The sequence below is a fragment of the Acomys russatus genome, chromosome 15, assembly GCF_903995435.1.
Source record: "Acomys russatus chromosome 15, mAcoRus1.1, whole genome shotgun sequence".
Classification (NCBI taxonomy): domain Eukaryota; kingdom Metazoa; phylum Chordata; class Mammalia; order Rodentia; family Muridae; genus Acomys; species Acomys russatus.
This window is the reverse complement of record NC_067151.1, coordinates 39,096,830-39,114,514: the sequence shown is the minus strand read 5'-3', so window position 1 is coordinate 39,114,514 and position 17,685 is coordinate 39,096,830. Positions and strand designations below refer to the sequence as shown.

General features: G+C 37.5%; 1 protein-coding gene across 1 annotated transcript; it reads right to left on the bottom strand.

Moving 5' to 3' along the window:
• Positions 1-16,768: 16,768 nt before the first annotated feature.
• LOC127198914 (malignant T-cell-amplified sequence 1-like) lies at positions 16,769-17,323 on the bottom strand. The gene is given in 2 exon segments (XM_051156832.1): positions 16,769-17,107; positions 17,109-17,323. Coding segments are annotated over 2 exon segments (546 nt in total). The 5' UTR covers positions 17,316-17,323.
• Between the last annotated feature and the right edge of the window lie 362 nt (positions 17,324-17,685).

Below are 17,685 nucleotides of genomic sequence, written 5' to 3'. Positions count from 1 at the left end.
ATTTCTGCCATTACCATGCCGTCACATTTTGGCTTTGTACAGTAGGTTGAGATCAGGCACTGTGAGGCCTCAAGTGGTGCTCGATCTGCTTAGGATTGGTGAATATTTTGGGTCATTCATGCTTCTATAAGAAATTTAGGATGTTTCCCTAGCTTTGTGAATTCATTGTAATTTTAGCTGAGATTGCAGTGAAAACATGTTTCCTTTGGTAGTGCAGTCGTTATTATCGCATTGATTCTGCCATTTCTGAGCATCGGAGGTCTTTCAGTGCTTTAGTAAATTCCTTTCTCTGATGTGTAAAATGATGTTAGAGGTTTCTTTTTAGCACTTTAATTATATTTACTATTGGATAATTTTTAAAAGATATTGTGAATGGGTATTTTTAATAACTCCTTTCAAAGCAAGTTTATTTGTTATATGGAAAGGCTACTACATTTTCTACGTTTCTTCTCTACTTTCATATTTTGATGAAAGAGTTTACCAGGTCCAATGGAATTTCAGTGAAGCCTTTACCATATTTTAGGTTTAGAATAATTTCATTTATAAGTTGGAACAACTTTACTTTTTCCTTTCCTATTCTTATTGTTCTCTTTGTTCCCTTTCTCTTATTGATGTAGGTAAGTTGTTAAGTACTGTATTAAATAAATGTAGCAAGAGTGGGCAAATTTGCTTTGTTTCTGAGTTTGAGAAACATGCTTTCCATTTCTCCCACATTGTTATGTTGGCTAATCACTTATAGAACATAACCTTTACTCTGTTCATTTGGGCTCCTTTTACTCCCAGATGCTGTAGGCTTTTAGCAGACAGGGATGTTGAACTATGTCCAAAGACTTTCTTTTTGTACCCATTGATATGACCATGTTATTTCTGTTCTTAAGTCTATCCATGCCCTGTGCTGCATGTATTGGTTTTATTTGTGGTCATTGAATCAGTCTTAAGTCTCAAAAATAAGGACAACTTGATCACAGAGTGTGATTCTTTTCATCTGTTATTGGATTTTGTTTGCAAGCATTTACTATAGTTCAACTTGATCATCACTTTGACAAGATTTATAATTATTTCACCCCAGAGATTAAAATCCCTGAGAAATTTTCCAGGTGGTTTTTACAAAGTGAGAAGACCCACAATGAAAGGAGGATCACATTCCATGGTCTAAGGTCTCAAACTGAACAAAAAGAAAGAAAGTAGAGAACTAGTATTCATCTTATAACACAACTCAAAATGAAACATTTATTTCTTAAGTTTCTTTTGTGAGTGAATTCTCACAACAATGACTAAAGTAACTATAGCGTCTTGTTAATCAGGAGTGGAACTACTAAGGTGATGATCCTGACCATGTGTTTTAATTTTACAGCCCTTTGGTTGGAACTTGTTTGTAGGACGAATGTGAAATAACTCACATATGTGAGCTGGAAAAGCCCTAGGATATTATAAGCAGAGTTTAATAGGCCATTCTGTTAAGAGTTTAGAAGACTGTAAGGCTAAGAGGGAAGCAGACAGTGGAGGCATGGTTCAAGAAGTATAAAGGAATATAAGAATTCTATTGGTAACTGGGTTAGATGCTGTCTTAGGATTTCTATTACTGTAATGACACACCATGGCTATTATAATTCTGATAAAGGAAACCATCTAGTTCAGAGATTTAGTTCATTATTACCATGGTGAGAAGCATGGTGGCAGACATGGTGTTGGAGAGGTTGGTGCGATTTCTATACCTAGATCCACAAACAACAGGAAGAGACAGTGAGCCCTGCTTGAGTTTCTGAGACCTCAAAGCCTGTCCCCAGTGAAACACTTCCCCAATAAGGCCACACCTACTCTAACAAGGCCATACCTCCTAATAATGCCATTCCCTGTGAGCTTGTGGGGACCATTTTCCTTCAAACCACGACAAATGCCATTCATGCTATCACTTTGTCAAGAATCTGGTTGTCCAAGGCCCATGTTCTGAGAATTAGAATAAGATTGTTTCAGGGATCAACTGCCTTGGCAGCCAACGATAATGAAACCCCTCTCGTGGTTGGCTTTGGACCCATCAATTTAGCACTTTTTGGATTTAAATTACCACATGAAATAGTAGGGTTTCTGAACTTTGTCAAAGTCTATTAAAAGGAAGCTGCTTCTTTTTGGTGAAAATTAGAATGTATGTTCTACTCTGGTCCTGGATGTAGACCTGACATTTTACAATTCTAAAACATTTCATACTATTGTCCCCTCTCTCTAAAAGCTAATCCAGCTGAAACTATTACTTACCTGGTCAAGGGTGAAGTTCCTTAAAAGAAACTTTAACCTGAAGACTTGCTGTGTTGATAGTAAGATAATTATTCTCTTAATGAGCATTATGTTGCCAGAAACCCTTTTTCAAGGCATTCATTGGTAGAGCTTTCATCATGTACCACCGTGAACTGCCCACTTTTCTGATTTACTTGGAAATGTGTAAGTCTTCTTTTTCTTCTTCCTATTTTTGTTGAAGATATTGGTCAACGCCTGAGCTCATTTTCCGACACACTGTGGGTTTTCTCAGTCCCTTTCTCTAACTTTCTGCCTTTGTACTTCCCACCTATGTGTGATCATTCATGTCCTGTACAGTTGAGGCAACCAACCTTTGTTTATGATAGGTATTCTCTGATAACAAAATGAGCTAATAAAGCCAAATTAATGTATAAAGACAGGTTTATTGGGAACAGCGCTCAGGTGTGTTGGCTGGTCCTGAGGAATGAGGCCAAGGACGTCATCATGCAGACAGGGAGGCAGAGAAGGGCCAGAGGGAAGAGTGTGAGCATGCAGAGAGGAGGTGGGGGCGACCAAAATGTCTGGATTATATAGTAGAGAGCCTCAAGGTGAGAGGAAGCCTTGTCCCTGGGCTGAAAAGTTCAGGTAGGGTCTGAGGGATGCTGGGAGAAACTGGAGGTGAGGTGCACTTTGGTATGTAAAATAGGTACCTCAGTTGCTTGTCCTAGGTCTGAATCTCAACAGTCTTTTGTTGAAAATAAATGAGTGAGGAGTAATTTAATCATCTATGACTACTTTCTATTGACATTTGGGCATCGTTATGGGGTGCGGGGGGCAAAAAGTTGGAATGTTGGCTAAGCTTGGAAAAGCAAGATATTTTACTTGTTGTCCAGGTTGGAATTGTCCTGGGTACAGATTTGGAAGAAACACTTGGACCTGGAAGGATGTTGGAACAGATATTTATGTTAGGGGCAGAAGATAAAGTCAAGGAGTTTAAAAGAAGAATTTTTCTTTGGGTTTACATTTGAAATTTTATGCCAATAGTCTTGGTAGTTGGAGGGGGTGGGTCCTAGGATGAGGGAAAGGAGAATAGATCCCACCCTCATGAATAGACAGGTGAGGCAGGAAACAGGCTGCTGATTAACAATACTTTACTGGAGTTCATTTGACCTGTGACAGATGGATTCAAGTGGATTCCCTAAAGCTTACAAAAATGTTTTAAAGTTTAAAAAAGAGATAAATTTTAGGTATGTTAGTAATACTATTGTTTGTCATCTGTATTGAAATCCACATTGTAGAGAAGAAAGTGTCATAGGAGAAGCTTAAACAATTTAAAATCTGAGCGTATTACTATGATGGTATATCTAAAGTGGAATGCTTTTACCAGAGTTAGATAATAATTTATCAGAACTCTACTGATTAATGTTAAAGTTCTTTTTTTTTTTTTTTTTTTTTTTTTTCTTTTTAATGTATTTATTTATTTATTTATTTATTTTTATTAATTTATTCTTGTTACATCTCAATGTTTATCCCATCCCTTGTATGCTCCCATTCCTCCCCCCCCCCCATTTTCCCATTATTCCCCTCCCCTATGACTGTTCCTGAGGGGGATTACGTCCCCCTATATATTCTCATAGGGTATCAAGTCTCTTCTTGGCTACTTGCTGTCCTTCCTCTGAGTGCCACCAGGTCTCCCCCTCCAGGGGACATGGTCAAATGTGAGGCACCAGAGTATGTGAGAAAGTCGTATCACACTCTCCACTCAACTGTGGAGAATATTCTGACCATTGTCTAGATCTGGGAAGGGGTTTAAAGTTTACCTCCTGTATTGTCCTTGGCTGGTGCCTTAGTTTGAGCGGGACCCCTGGGCCCAAATCTGCCTATCATATTGTTCTACTTGTAGATTTCTAGGACCCTCTGGATCCTTTTATTTTGCTGTTCTCCCATGCGTCTCTCATTTAGAGTCCCAATAGGATGCCTTCCCCTCTGTCCCAGTTTCCTGGTAAGTGAAGGTTTTCGTGGGACATGCCCCTTGGGCTAGTATGCAGATATAAGTGAGTATATACCATTTGATTCTTTCTGCTTCTGGGTTAACTCACTCATTATGATCATTTCTAGCTCAATCCATTTATCCACAAATTTCGGGAATTCCTTGTTTTTAATAGCTGAGTAGTATAATGTTAAAGTTCTGAACTTTGAAGTCTTAAACTTTACACTCTCTTTTTTTTTCTTTTTTTATCCAATTATTTACCACCATGAGACACAGATCATTGGTTTTTGGGAGCAGTCACTGTAAAATGAGTTCCTTTAAGTAAAGAAAATAATAGAAGTTATTTCGATTATTAGTCTAGTCTTCAAGCTCAACAGATGCCTGAGAAGGATAAATTACAACAGGAAGTATAATACAAATGACCTACGTAACAGTTAAAATGACAGAAACGTATCCATTACTCAGAAAGCCACCCCCACTAGGCTCCTATGGCTTCGATGGTTTTGTTGGGGGCACAGGTCCCAGCCCAGCATCAGTCTTCAGCTGCTAGGCCCAGCAAATCTGAGAGGCCTTCCTATGAAGGAGGTCCTTGGAAGATTGACCTTACTTTGTCTTAAGCAACAATGTGAGGCATCTCTTGTGTCTTGTTTGTTCACAGTTCAGGCCCGGCCCTAGCAGCAAATGAAGCATTTGGGCAATCTTGCCCAGTGGTTAACATTATCACAATACATGTGGAGTCATTGGTGCCCCATCTATCTTCCTTGGAGACTTTGAGGTCACCTCTTTCTTTATTCATTTTACATCCCCATCATAGCCCCTCCCTCTTCTCCTCCCAGTCCCACCCTCCCTTCTCCTCTCCCTTCCCTTACTCCTTGGAAAAGGGGACCTCCCTTCTCCACCTACCCCAGCCCAACAAATTGTATCAGGACTGAATTAGTCCCCTTCCCATGTGGCCTGGCAAGGCAGTCCCATGATGGGGAAGTGATAAAACAAACAAACAAACAAACAAACAAACAAACAAAAACCAGGCAACAGAGTCCATGTCAGAGACAGCTTCTGCTCACCTTACTAGTGGACCTACATGTAGCCTAACCTACCATTCAGCTACATCTATGCAGAGGACCTAGGTCCAGTCCATGCATGTCCTCTCAGAGGACAACTCTGACAGGCTCCCATCTTCAGGCAAAGCATCATCTATAGTGTCAGACTCCTAAACCCTTCCGTGGGGTGGGTCTTAGGTTGGACCATTCATTTCTTGGATATTCCCTCATTCTCTGCTTGGTCTGTTCTATCTTTATTCCTACTTGTCTTGTAGGCAAGGTGGGTTTGGGATCAAAGTTTTTGTGGGTGGGTTTGTGTTCTCTCCCCCTCCACTAGGAGTCGTGTCTAATTAGAGGGTATCATCTTCAGTTTCCATGTCCACTGCTACGAAGAGGCTCAGCTATAGTTCCCTTCACACCATCCCACAGGCTGACTTAGGTCTCCACCCACAGTTTTTCTTTTCTCTGCAGGCCTTCTGATTTCTCTCCTTCACTCAGGATGCAACTAGAAAAGATCATCCTAAGTGAGGTAACCCAGACCCAGAAAGACACACATAGTATGTAATCACTTATAAGTAGATTTTAACCATTTAATCCAGGATAAACATGCTATTTCTAACTTCTTGAGAAATATCCACACTAATCTCCATCATGGCTGCACTAGTTTGCCCTCTCATTGGCAGTGGTAAGGGTATCTCCTTGCACACATTCCACTAGTATTTGTTATCATATATTTTTTTAAATGATAGTCCTTCTGACTGGGGAGAGGTAGTATCCCAAAGTAGCTTTAATTTTCATTTTCCTGGTGACTAGGTATGTGGAATACTATGAAAAAAAAAAAAAAAGACTCACTGGAAAATTGTGTTTCTTCTTTTAAAAATGGTCTGTCCATTTCATGAAAATATTGTTTGGTTGGCAGTTTTGTGGGTTTTGGTTTGCTTTGTGGTGTGTGTGTGTGTGTGTGTGTGTGTGTGTGTGTGTGTGTGTGTGTGTGTGTTTGAAAACTCAAGATATCAGGCCTTGTCTGAAATATAATTGGTAAAGGTTTCCTCCCACTCTGTGGACATTCTGTTTACTTAATTGATATCTTATTTTGTTTTGCAGAACCTTGTTGATTATATGCAGTCCCATTTGTTGATGCATGGGTCTAGTTCCTGTGCCATGCAAGTTCGCTTCAGAAAATTCCTGCCGAAACCAATATCTTAAAATACCCCTTATGTCTTCTTCTAGTATTTCAGAGTTTAAACTAAAGTATCTGATCCATGTCATATTAATGTTTATGTGGGGTGAAATACATGGGTCTAATTCGACTGTTCCACAGGCAGATATCCAGTGTTAACAGCACCATTTGTTGAGTAGGCTATCTTTCTCCTAAAGCATGTTAAAACTTAGATAGCAATAGCCTTATTGATTAATTCCCGTGTTCTTTTACTATGCTCCATTAACCTACATCTCTTAGTATAACCCTGTAGTATAAATTTATGTCAGCCATTGTGATCCCTCCAGTGGTGTTATTTATCCTTAACCTTGCTTTGGCTATTCATAGTCTTTTGAAGTTCTATATGAATTATTGGATTATTTTTTCTAGTGCTGTAAATAATTACACTGGACTTTTAATGTGAGTTACATGGAATATGTAGAGTACCTTTAAAAATATAGCCATGTTAACAAAATTAATTGTGCCAAACCAGAGCATGAAAAATCTTTGTCTCACCTACTCTTTTTGTTTCTTTTACTTTTTCAACGTCTCAATGTTTTCAATACAGAGCTATTTCACTTCCTTTTTTAGGTTACTCCTGGGTGCTTTTTTGCCTTTTGAGCTAATATGAGCAAAATGCCCCCCCCCTTTTTTTAAGTTTTTTTTCTCTGATAGTCCATTGTCTGCATATTTGTGAAGGCTACTAATTTCTTTAAAATATTTTTTTTAATCATGTATATGTGAGTGTGTTCCGTGTGTGTATGTGTGCTTCTGAAGGCCAGAAGAAGTTGTCAGATCATCTACAGCTGGAGTTACATGTGGTTGTGAACTACCTAAGTTAAGTGCTGGAGATTGAACATGAGGCTTGTGGAAAAGCAAAACACAATGCTAAATATTAAAACATTTCTTACTGATTTTTCATACTAATTTACTATCTTTTTTTTTTTTTTTATCCTTGGAAGTGTTTATTGGATCTGAGTTTCTGGTAGATTCTAAGTTCATCTATTTTATGTCTTCCTTTTGCTTTATTGCTGTCATTAAGACTTTGAGCACAGTTGAGTAAAAGAGGTGAGAGCGGACATTTATGTCTCATTCCCAAATTTGGCGAGAATGTTTTCACTTTTCCCCCATTTAATAGAGTGGTGAGTATAAGTTTGCTGTATATGGCCTTTATTGTTTTAAGATATGATACAATGATCGGAACGGTGGCACACACCTGTAATTCCAGCACTTGGAAACAAACAAACAAACACAAAAAAAGTATCAATTTGGTAACCTTTTGTATTTTCACAATATTATATGAATGTCACCACTGTTTAATTCAAGTATATTCTCATTACTTCAAACTAAGTCCTGTTTCCATCAGCAATGTATAAAGACAAACCAGCAGGCTAGCCAGGGATAAATATACAGATAAAAGAGAGGTGATTTATTCAGAATCTATCTCCTTATTACAGATGTTGGGGAATCCCATAACAAGCTATTTCCAATAAGCCAACCCAGAGACCGGCAATGTGTCTGAGTCCCAGTAGCTATTGTGGATATGGAAGCTGGGACTCTCAGCATGGCACCAATGGCTTGAGAACAGCTGAGTGGGAGTGGACCACTGTAAGCCTGGCATTCCCATACTGCACAGTTTATGATTCTTATACTCAAAGGCAGGAGTGTCTCAGCTTTTGAGAATAAAAGGAATCCTCTTCCCCAGCCTATGTGTTCTATCTGAAATGATGCTCCCCTACATTGGGGCAAATTTTTCCATTCTCTTCTGCAGCACTTGCCATCTCCTTTGGAGACACCCTTAGAGACACACTGAGCCCCGCTGGAGTCTATTGCCTTTCATACTTTCTGTTAGTGATGAGCATAAACACTCAAGGGTAAGTTTTTGTTTGCTTGCCTACTTGCTTTTTTTTCTGTCGGAGCTGCATTCACTTTAAGGACTTCCTCATTACAAAGCAAGTGCTTTTGATAGAAGTGCTTACCTTGGCAGTCTCTGGGAGTTCTCCAGAGACTTCCCAGGTTTTAGTAGCTGGGCTGGCTAATATCCATAACTTTGGGTATTCCCTACATACTGGAGGAAAGAGAGAAGAAAGAGAACACTGATATCTAGTTTATAGATCATAGATCCCCTGGAGCTAAGCTTTAGAGTTCTGAGTTCAGCCAGCATCAGATCACAAGACATAATGGCTGCTTTGGAAACTCAAGTTCTTCCTCACCATGGTCTTGAAGCTATTTTTCTCTGCCAGCTACAGAGTTTTCCCTTCAATACAGAGGGTAGAGGCACCAGCCACTGTGCTCTTCACCCATTAATTTTCCTGTCCTTCTCCATCACTTCCTGAAAGACCAACTCCCATGCAGATCTTCTGCATGATGCCCCCAGGGTTGGTGACTTAAGATTACTTCTTGTTTTCAAATCTTTAAGGTGGCTCAGTCTCAAAAAATAGGCCATCTCAAGAAGGTGTGTCGTTCCCGCATTCCAAGACAAAGGGTGCTCTAAATGTCTTTCTTCTCCAGGGCTCATTCGTCACACAGAAGGAATCATTGTCACACCAAATACCTTAGCTGCATTGAAGGATTCTGAAAACCGCAAGCCCGTCCTATAACTAGGGCTAGTAGTCTTTTTTTTTTTTTTTTTTTTTTTTTTTTTTTTTTCCCTAATCAGAGCCATCTGGTTTACCTTGTGGAGGAGGTTTTGGCATCCTGCCGCTGCTCAGAGCTTTAGCTAATGCTGTTGGGCTGCTTCCTCATCTTTCTCTTAATGCTTTCATTATCTTATCACTTCTTGCTTAACAATTTCTTCTTCTCCTGGTGTTTCCCCCTCCCCCCCTTTTAATCTCCTTTTAAAATCAGTCTGTCCTTTGTGGTCTATAAAGTACAACCAACCATTTGTTGTTTTTTTTTTTTAACACATTTTTATTGAAAGATAAAATAATTCATATTACATCTCATTTTCTATCCCATCCCATACATCCTCCCATTCCTCCCTCCCTCCCACTTTCACCCCAATCCCTCTTCCCTATGACTGTGACCAAGGGGGACCTCCTCCCCCTGAATATCAACCATTTGTTTTTAAAGAAATCAATTGATGAAAATATTTTATATTTGGTTTTATACTAAGTGTCTCAAATAATTTCATATCTGTGAATAGAAATAAATTTCATATTTTGAAAATTTCTTTCAAATTATATTGCTTTCTAAGATACTATTGTACAAGTCTGTTATTGACACTTTTCTTCAAGTTACACTTCTCTGAAAACAAAGTAAAGAGAAGTGAAATAATTTTGCCTTCAGGCTTTTCGATTTTATACTATTTCATGATCAGTATGGGTAAATTTTAATAATAAAACAAAAATTTTAGGAGAAAATTGTATTAAACTGCTACTCATTACAAAGAAAAGGGACAAAATCTGTGGCTGACATCTTAATTTTTTTCAGGTTATAATTAATTGTTCCTATGCACCAAGTGCCAGCTATACCTCAGCATACACTGATAGAACTTATTCTTTTATTTATTTATTTAGTGTATACACACACACACACACACACACACACACACACACATAAACACACACACACACAGACAATAAACTACCTATAGCAAGAAGAATCATGACATAATCAGGAATTATATAAATGTTACATTCTTAGTGTTTTGGCTATTTGTATTTGGCAACCTTGAAGAAAACCAACATATATTTGACAAATATTAAAATGAAAAAATCCTTTACACAAGCTTTTTCTAACATCAGGTAAAATATTCCAAGACAATTAGGCCAGCTAATCTGTAGTGACTTTGTAAAGAAAGATTCAGGAAAGCAAGCATTTTCTAACCTTGTGCTCTATATTGTTAATTGTTTGATGACCCCATGTTAGTCCTCATATCCTGGTCTGTTTTCTGTTCTGCCACCAGCTCTTCTGTGTCCTTTTGAATATCATCAGAGTGTATCTGTGTGAATTACAGTCTTTATTTAAAATCTTCAGAAATATTTTTATTGATTTTATTTTAAAATTTTAAATAAAACATAATTATATATTTTTCCATTCCCTCTCCTTCCTGAAACCCTCCCCTCCTCTCCTGCTCCCTTTCTAATTTATGTTCTTACTCTTCAATTATTGTTGTTATACACATAAACATACACACCATATTTGAAAGTATATACATATAACCTACTTGGTCTATTTAGTATTGCTTATATGAATACTTTTTAGAGTTGGCTCTTTGAGATCAGGTAGCCATTTAGAGGGCTCACCTCTGCTGCACACTTATTCTACCACTGTCAGTAGTTCTTAGTCATCTGTAGCTTTCATCTAGAGGTGCGGCTCAATGCCCACCCCACCCTAATCCCCACCCTCCAGCCCCCATCCCCCAACTCCCCACTCATGTTGGCATGTTAACCGGTTTAGTCATTGAGATAGCTGGTCTTACTTGCCCCTCCAATTTCTATTCTTCCTGTGTGAGAATTAGGGTTAAAAAAAATCATGTAACACGTGTAACGCGTCACAATTTCAAGAATATTACAGTTTCCATGCCATCATTGCCCACCCATATTTTGCAGGCAGGAAAGATTGTAGGTCAAACATTTTGTGGCTGGGTTGGTGCATCCGTGTTTCTCTTTTTGTATCCTGCAGTGTACATTCTCACATCAAAGACACAGAAATTTACGGTAAAGATTTGCTGTCTACACCAGCTCCATTTCTCCATATCCAATGGGTTGTGTGGGTATTGTCCTTGGAAACGGTGTCCAACTGTCAGTTTTCGGAGAGCAACTTAGCAACAGCCTGAGTTGTCTGGGGATTTCCATGGTACCTCCCTTGTCCAACAATTCAATCAATTGCAATGGTGGCACAGAACTTGGGTATAGCCAACTAATGTTTGATTAGAACTAATGCCCATTCCTGAGAAGGATCCATATCCAACAGTGCTATGTAACCAAGACCCAAAGACTAGGTAGCTCAGAGACCTAGGGTAAACCCAAATACTACTGGTCAAAAAAAAAAAAAAAGTATCAATACAATGACCCTGATAATATTCTGCTACACTCATAAATCAGAGCCTTAATTCAATCCTCATCAGAAAATCTTCCTCCAACAGCAGATGGAAATAGATGCAGAGGCTCACACCCAGACATTCCACACACATGAAAGAGAGAGAGAGAGAGAGAGAGAGAGAGAGAGAGAGAGAGAGAGAGAGAGAGAGAGACCAAATGAGGGAATGAGGCTTATTCATCAAATCCTTCCTTTCAGAGCTCAGGGAATCCCACAGAGATTGTCAGATCCAGAGCGGGTAGAGAATGGCAGAAGGCTCTCCTAATCAACTAAGCAAAGCTCATATAAGCTCACAGAGACTGAAGCAGCAAGCAGAGCCTACAAGTGTCTGCACCACTTCCTCTGTGTATATTTTACAGATTTTAGCTTAGTATTTTTATAGCGCTCTTTACTGTGAGAATGAGTGGGTCTATAACTCTTTTGCCTGATCTTGAGACTCATTTTTCTCCTTTTGGGTTGCCGAGCCCAACTTTGATATTCTAGTTTTTGCTTTGCTTTATTATATTTTATTTTTTCATGTTTGGTTGTTATTTACTAGAAGCTTCTTATTTTCTAATGAGAGACAAAAAGGAAGTATATACAGAGGGGAGAGGAAGTAGGAAGGGACTGGGAGGCGTGGAGGGATGGGAAAATATAGACAGGATATATTATTGTATGAGAAAACATTCTATTTTCAATAAAATGGGGAAAGTGCAGAAAAAAAGAAATGTAATAACAATTTTAAGCACCTGCTATGCTGTGTGTCTTTGCCAAGTGTTTGGCTTACATTTCATATTCTATTTGCATTAGGTTTTCGCATAACATTCTGAGTGAGAAGATTCAAACACGAGAGGATTCACGATGATAGAGAAGACAAATCTTAGAGAGTGTTGATAAATGTGCTATGTTCCCAATCTCTCCAATAGTAATTCTTTGCACTTATTTGTTAATGATCATAGATTTTTTTCTGAATGTAAATATATAGCATCTATTCACGTAAATAATGGAACCTTTCTACCAAATATTGATTTTGATTGCACTCCCAGCTAACAATTATGGAATAGTGGAAATGTCTCAAATTTGCTAACTGTCAAACAAATGATTTCAAGACACATTTACTATATTGTTATTTCTTCATAATTGTGTTTCTGTGTCATGAATTGCACTTTAAAATAGACAACTTAATGACTGCACAGTATTTTGGCATATGGATAGTAGTGTGATTTACTTCATTGGTGTTTCTTAGTTAAACATTTAAAGACTGTCATAGCATACTCACATGCCATTCTCACCATTTCGTTTATGAACAATGAATACACCAAAAAATGTTTATTCCAACATGGAGGCCTTATTCAAATTGAGTAGCATATATTTTTTCTGACCCCATTACCTCTATTGGCTTTAACACATTATATGAACTGTTGTAATAGTGTCAACAAGTATCTCTTCTCTACATATTTACTCTTGGTAAATTATCTAAAGATGAATAAGTTGGTTTTGGCTTTTTGTTTTGTTTTTTGTTTTGGTTTTGGTTTTTTTGTTTTTGTTTTGTTTTGTTTTGTTTTTTTGTTTTTGTTTTTGTTTTTGACACAGAGTTTCTCTGTGAAGCCTTTTCTGTTCTAGACTCATTTTGTAAACCAGGCTGGCCTTGAAGTCACAGAGATCTGCCTTCCTCTGCCTCTCCAAGTGCTGAGATCATGGGTGTGCATCATCATGCCCAGCTGCTAACAAGGTTTAAACTATGAAATATAGTTTAGTATATTCTAAATGTGGATGTCATAAAAGTCATAATTTTAAAATAAAAGATTTAGTCATTTTTTTTAATATTTCAGGAGGTTGAGCAACTATCACTGACATCAATTCAAGAATAGTGTGATCAAAAGCATGCCATATCCATTAGCAATTATTTTTCATTCCCTTCCCCTCTGGACTGTAACAAAAATAAATATGCTTTATGCTTCTATAGCTTTGTTTGTTCTGCACATTTTATATGTGGCAATACCAGAGAAAGTTAGAGCACTATGCTATGGAAATTAAAATCTATACATCCTCATTAAAGGTTTACATGAGGATGAGACCCAGTCCTTGCATCAGAACTGTGATCTCGTTAAATACCAATCTGATAGGATTGCTGTACCTGAGGATTTCAAATGAGTTTGACAGGTTATGCTAACACTGACACTTATGGTAAACATCCATGGTTTGGCTCTGGGGCTTGGAGTTTACATAGCAGCTCCCATTGAAAACCCAGGACGTCAAGATTTGTGCTAGATTCTTTGATTAGCAATGGCTTTTGTGTACTGTTACACACAATTGCTGCGAAGTAAGAACTGAACTATTCCACAAGTTAAAAACACAAGAAGTTTCTCTCCGTCTTTTCCCTTTGCATTTCTTTTCTGATTTACTCTAATGTCCTTTAGATAAAATTAGCCACGCCCCTTAGCATAATAGAATCTAGCTCCTGTGCTCTAATTAATTGTCAAGGCTGAATGAGGTCTTTTCATTAATAGCACAAAACAACCTAAAATTAGCACATATTACATTTACAAACCTTTCAATAAATGTATTCAATAGATGAAAAAATCCACTCAATTTATAGCCGTTCAATCTTAAGATAGTATGTAAGCGGTGTCATTTTGCAGCGTATATTCTCCTCACATTAATGCTTAAATAACTTAACATACAGATTTATTTTAAGAAAAATATTGACAGAGTGATAAATCATGTCAATAACTTGATTTTATTTAGAAATAAACTTGGTTTCTCTCGGTTCATATTATTTCTATTATAAATGATTCTTTGATGCTTGTCTGTGTGCCAGTCCTTCAATGCTTTTAAATACCGTCTATATAAAACTATCATAAACTTCAAAAAATACTATCTTTATAGAAACCACATTGCTAAGTTGATTTGTACACTTTTGAAAACTTCATGATAAATTACCAGATTTCTTTGTAGTAATAATTTATAGCCAAGCAGCAAAATGACAGTCAAATATTCTTGGTTATTCATCAATGTATTGTCTAGTTGCTACTTTTTGCCAAGATAATTGGTATTTAATTAATATCCTGAACATTTGTTTATTAATAAAATTACTTTTCATATTTCCCATCTATAAAGTTTTTGTATGTATGGTTTGAACATTCCTATTATTTTCTTCTCTTGATGGCTTTTTACAGATTGACAGAATTTTTAGTATACTTTACATGTTAATATCTTACCGCTCTGATGTGGAGTTTTATTATTGGGGCATATTTTACTGATAGACAGTCTACATTTTAATGACATTTAGTCTTTCTTCTACAAATTTGTCTTCTATGTCACATTTTGTAATTATCCCCTATCCAAATACCATAAATACATTCTCTTACATTTCTTTGAAATTTTGAAAGATTTTATGTTCAGATTATTAATCCATCTTGGTTTAATTTTTTGCATATGATAAACATGATTTATTTAAAATTTCCAGATAGAGCAAGTGTCCTAACACCATCAATTATGCAAGCAATCATTCTACCATGTAATTTTATTAATGTAACAGATCCTCACATATGGGTTAACTTCTTCTTTACATTCTTGAATAGCATGTACTCCATTCCTGAGCTCATGAATATTTTATTTTCCCCTCTCCTATCCAAACCCTTCTCTTCTACCACTTCCACTGTTTCTTCTATTCAAATATCCTCCCTTGGGCACTCATTGTTACTTAAGTTGTTTGGGTCTGTGAATTGTAGTATGGCTATCCTGTACTGTATGGCTAATATCCACTTATGAGTGAGTAGATACCATGTGTGTCTTTCTGGTTCTGGTTTACCTCACTCAGGATGATTTTTTTTTCTAGTTCCACTCATTTGCCAGCAAATTTCATGATTTTCTTGTTTTTAATAGTGGAATAGTACTCCTTTGTGTAAATGAAGCACAGTTTCTTTATCCATTCTTCAGTTGGAAGACATCTAGGTTGTTTGTAGTTTCTGGCTATTATGAATGACAAAGAAGCCAACACCATACAACGGAAAAAAAGAAAGCATCTTCAACAAATGGTGCTAATATTACTGAATATCTACATGTAAAAAAAAATACAAGTAGATCCATATTTATCACCCTGCACAAAACTCAAGTCCAAGTGGATCAAATACTTCAACATAAAACTAGAAGCACTAAATCTTTTAGAAGAGAAAGTGGGAATCAGTCTTGAACTCATTGGCAACTTCTTGAACAGAGCACCAAGAGCTCAGGTTCTAAGATGAACAATTAAAAACTGGCGCCCCTTGAAACTGAAAAACGTCTGTTAGCCACAGGACATTGTAACAGAACAAAATGGCATTTTTTCCCCTTACTTTTCTAAAGGTATCACTAAATGCATTCTCTGGCAACAGTGAAAACAGCAGAGGGAGGCCCTCCCTCCTGGAAGGCTGTTTTTCACTTCTGCCCATGTCTTACAGCTCTGTTAGCACAAATGCACACACAGAAGAAGTTGTCTGATGAAGAGTAATCTTTCTAGCTCTTTCCCAATATTCATCCACTCTAAAGATTATGAACATCACATTTCAAACTGCAAACCTTTCATTCCACCCCAATTTCTTTCTTCAATCCCACTCTATATAAAATTGATAAAATTGTGTACTGAATAATACATTCTTACTTAGAGTTTTTGGGTTAAAAATAAGGTTTTTTTTCTTACTAAGATATATGGTTTATTTTTCTGTCTTAATGGCCCAGCATGAGTCTTGCAAAAGAAATTTGAAGCAAAACATTTTTTCAAATTCATTTCTTAAAGAGCCAAGTGCATAACTCAGACATTATCTATACAATCTCTATGGTAACAGCTTAATATTGTTGATATGCACACTCACTCACACACACACACACACACACACACACACACACACACACACATACACACGCGCGCGCGCGAGCGCGCGCGCGCACCCAGAGAGAGAGAGAGAGAGAGAGAGAGAGAGAGAGAGAGAGAGAGAGAGAGAGAGAGAACCAAGGAATGAATTTGTTGCAACTCTCCTGGTCAAGGTAATTTAGTTTATATCTCAGGAGTTCAAGAAACTGTTTTAGAAACCTACAATCAATTTCATTGTTTGAAAGATAATCATGAATATTTGTCTAGCTTGCTTTACTTTACAGCAATAAAGTATATTTTATTTATTTATTTTTAGCATTTGCAAACTTTATTCAGCATAACCATAGGGGCATTGTCTTCATGCTGTCACACACAGACACAAACACAGATATATCAAAATATCCATATTTAGCCCAGAACACTCATTTTGAGGCTCACTTATATGCCTCCACATGCCACAGCCTGTCATTTAAATAATGTATATTTTCAATGCCAATTCCTTTGTTGACTTCCTCAGTATCTTCTGCAGCCATCTTCATTACACCAACACATAAAGCATTCTGCTTTCCTTCTGCCATCATTGCAGCAATAGTGTCTACTGCAGCAGGGTAGACCTTAGCTCCAGGAGAAGTTAAGCCAGGACACATGATATTTGCTCCACTGAGTACAAATTTGATGGCCCCTTTATTAACCTGCTGGTGTGGTAAGATAAAAGGATGTTTATGAAGTAATCTTAAGGTTGGATAAAAAGGCCTTTCTCATTGTCTAAAAAGACAGTAATTCTCCATTTACTGTAAGGATTTCTATGTGTTCATGGCATTGGACAATTTTCACAGGATCTTTCTTAGGCATGATTTGATTAAGCCATGGTTCAATACCTGGAAATTGCTCTATCAATTGATTTTTAATATCCTTAATAACCGAAGTTTTCAACTGGGTGCAGTTGGACACATTTTCTTTTTCATCAAATTTCTTGAACATTATCCAAGGTGAAGGGGACAAAGAAAAGGAAAGGCCTGGAATGGGAAGTAAATTGAATTAGGAAGGGTCCAGCACAAGGAAGGCCGGCACCAACAATAGGAGCTGCTCTCATTATCTGTAAGGCAAAAACACTCACCGCCCTTGGTGAGATGTGAATACTTTGACTAAAGGATATTTTAAATAAACTTGTTGTGTGTCAGTAGCCTTGCCAATGTTGCAGACTTCTGAATTGTGGCAGGATACATATAGTGGCAGCAATACTCAGCCTTGACTACCGGAAGACACAGTTAAAAACTCACACACCTATGGTTTTGGAAAACCATGCCACAAAGCATGGCAGCTGTGAGGTTCATTCATACATGAATGCTGC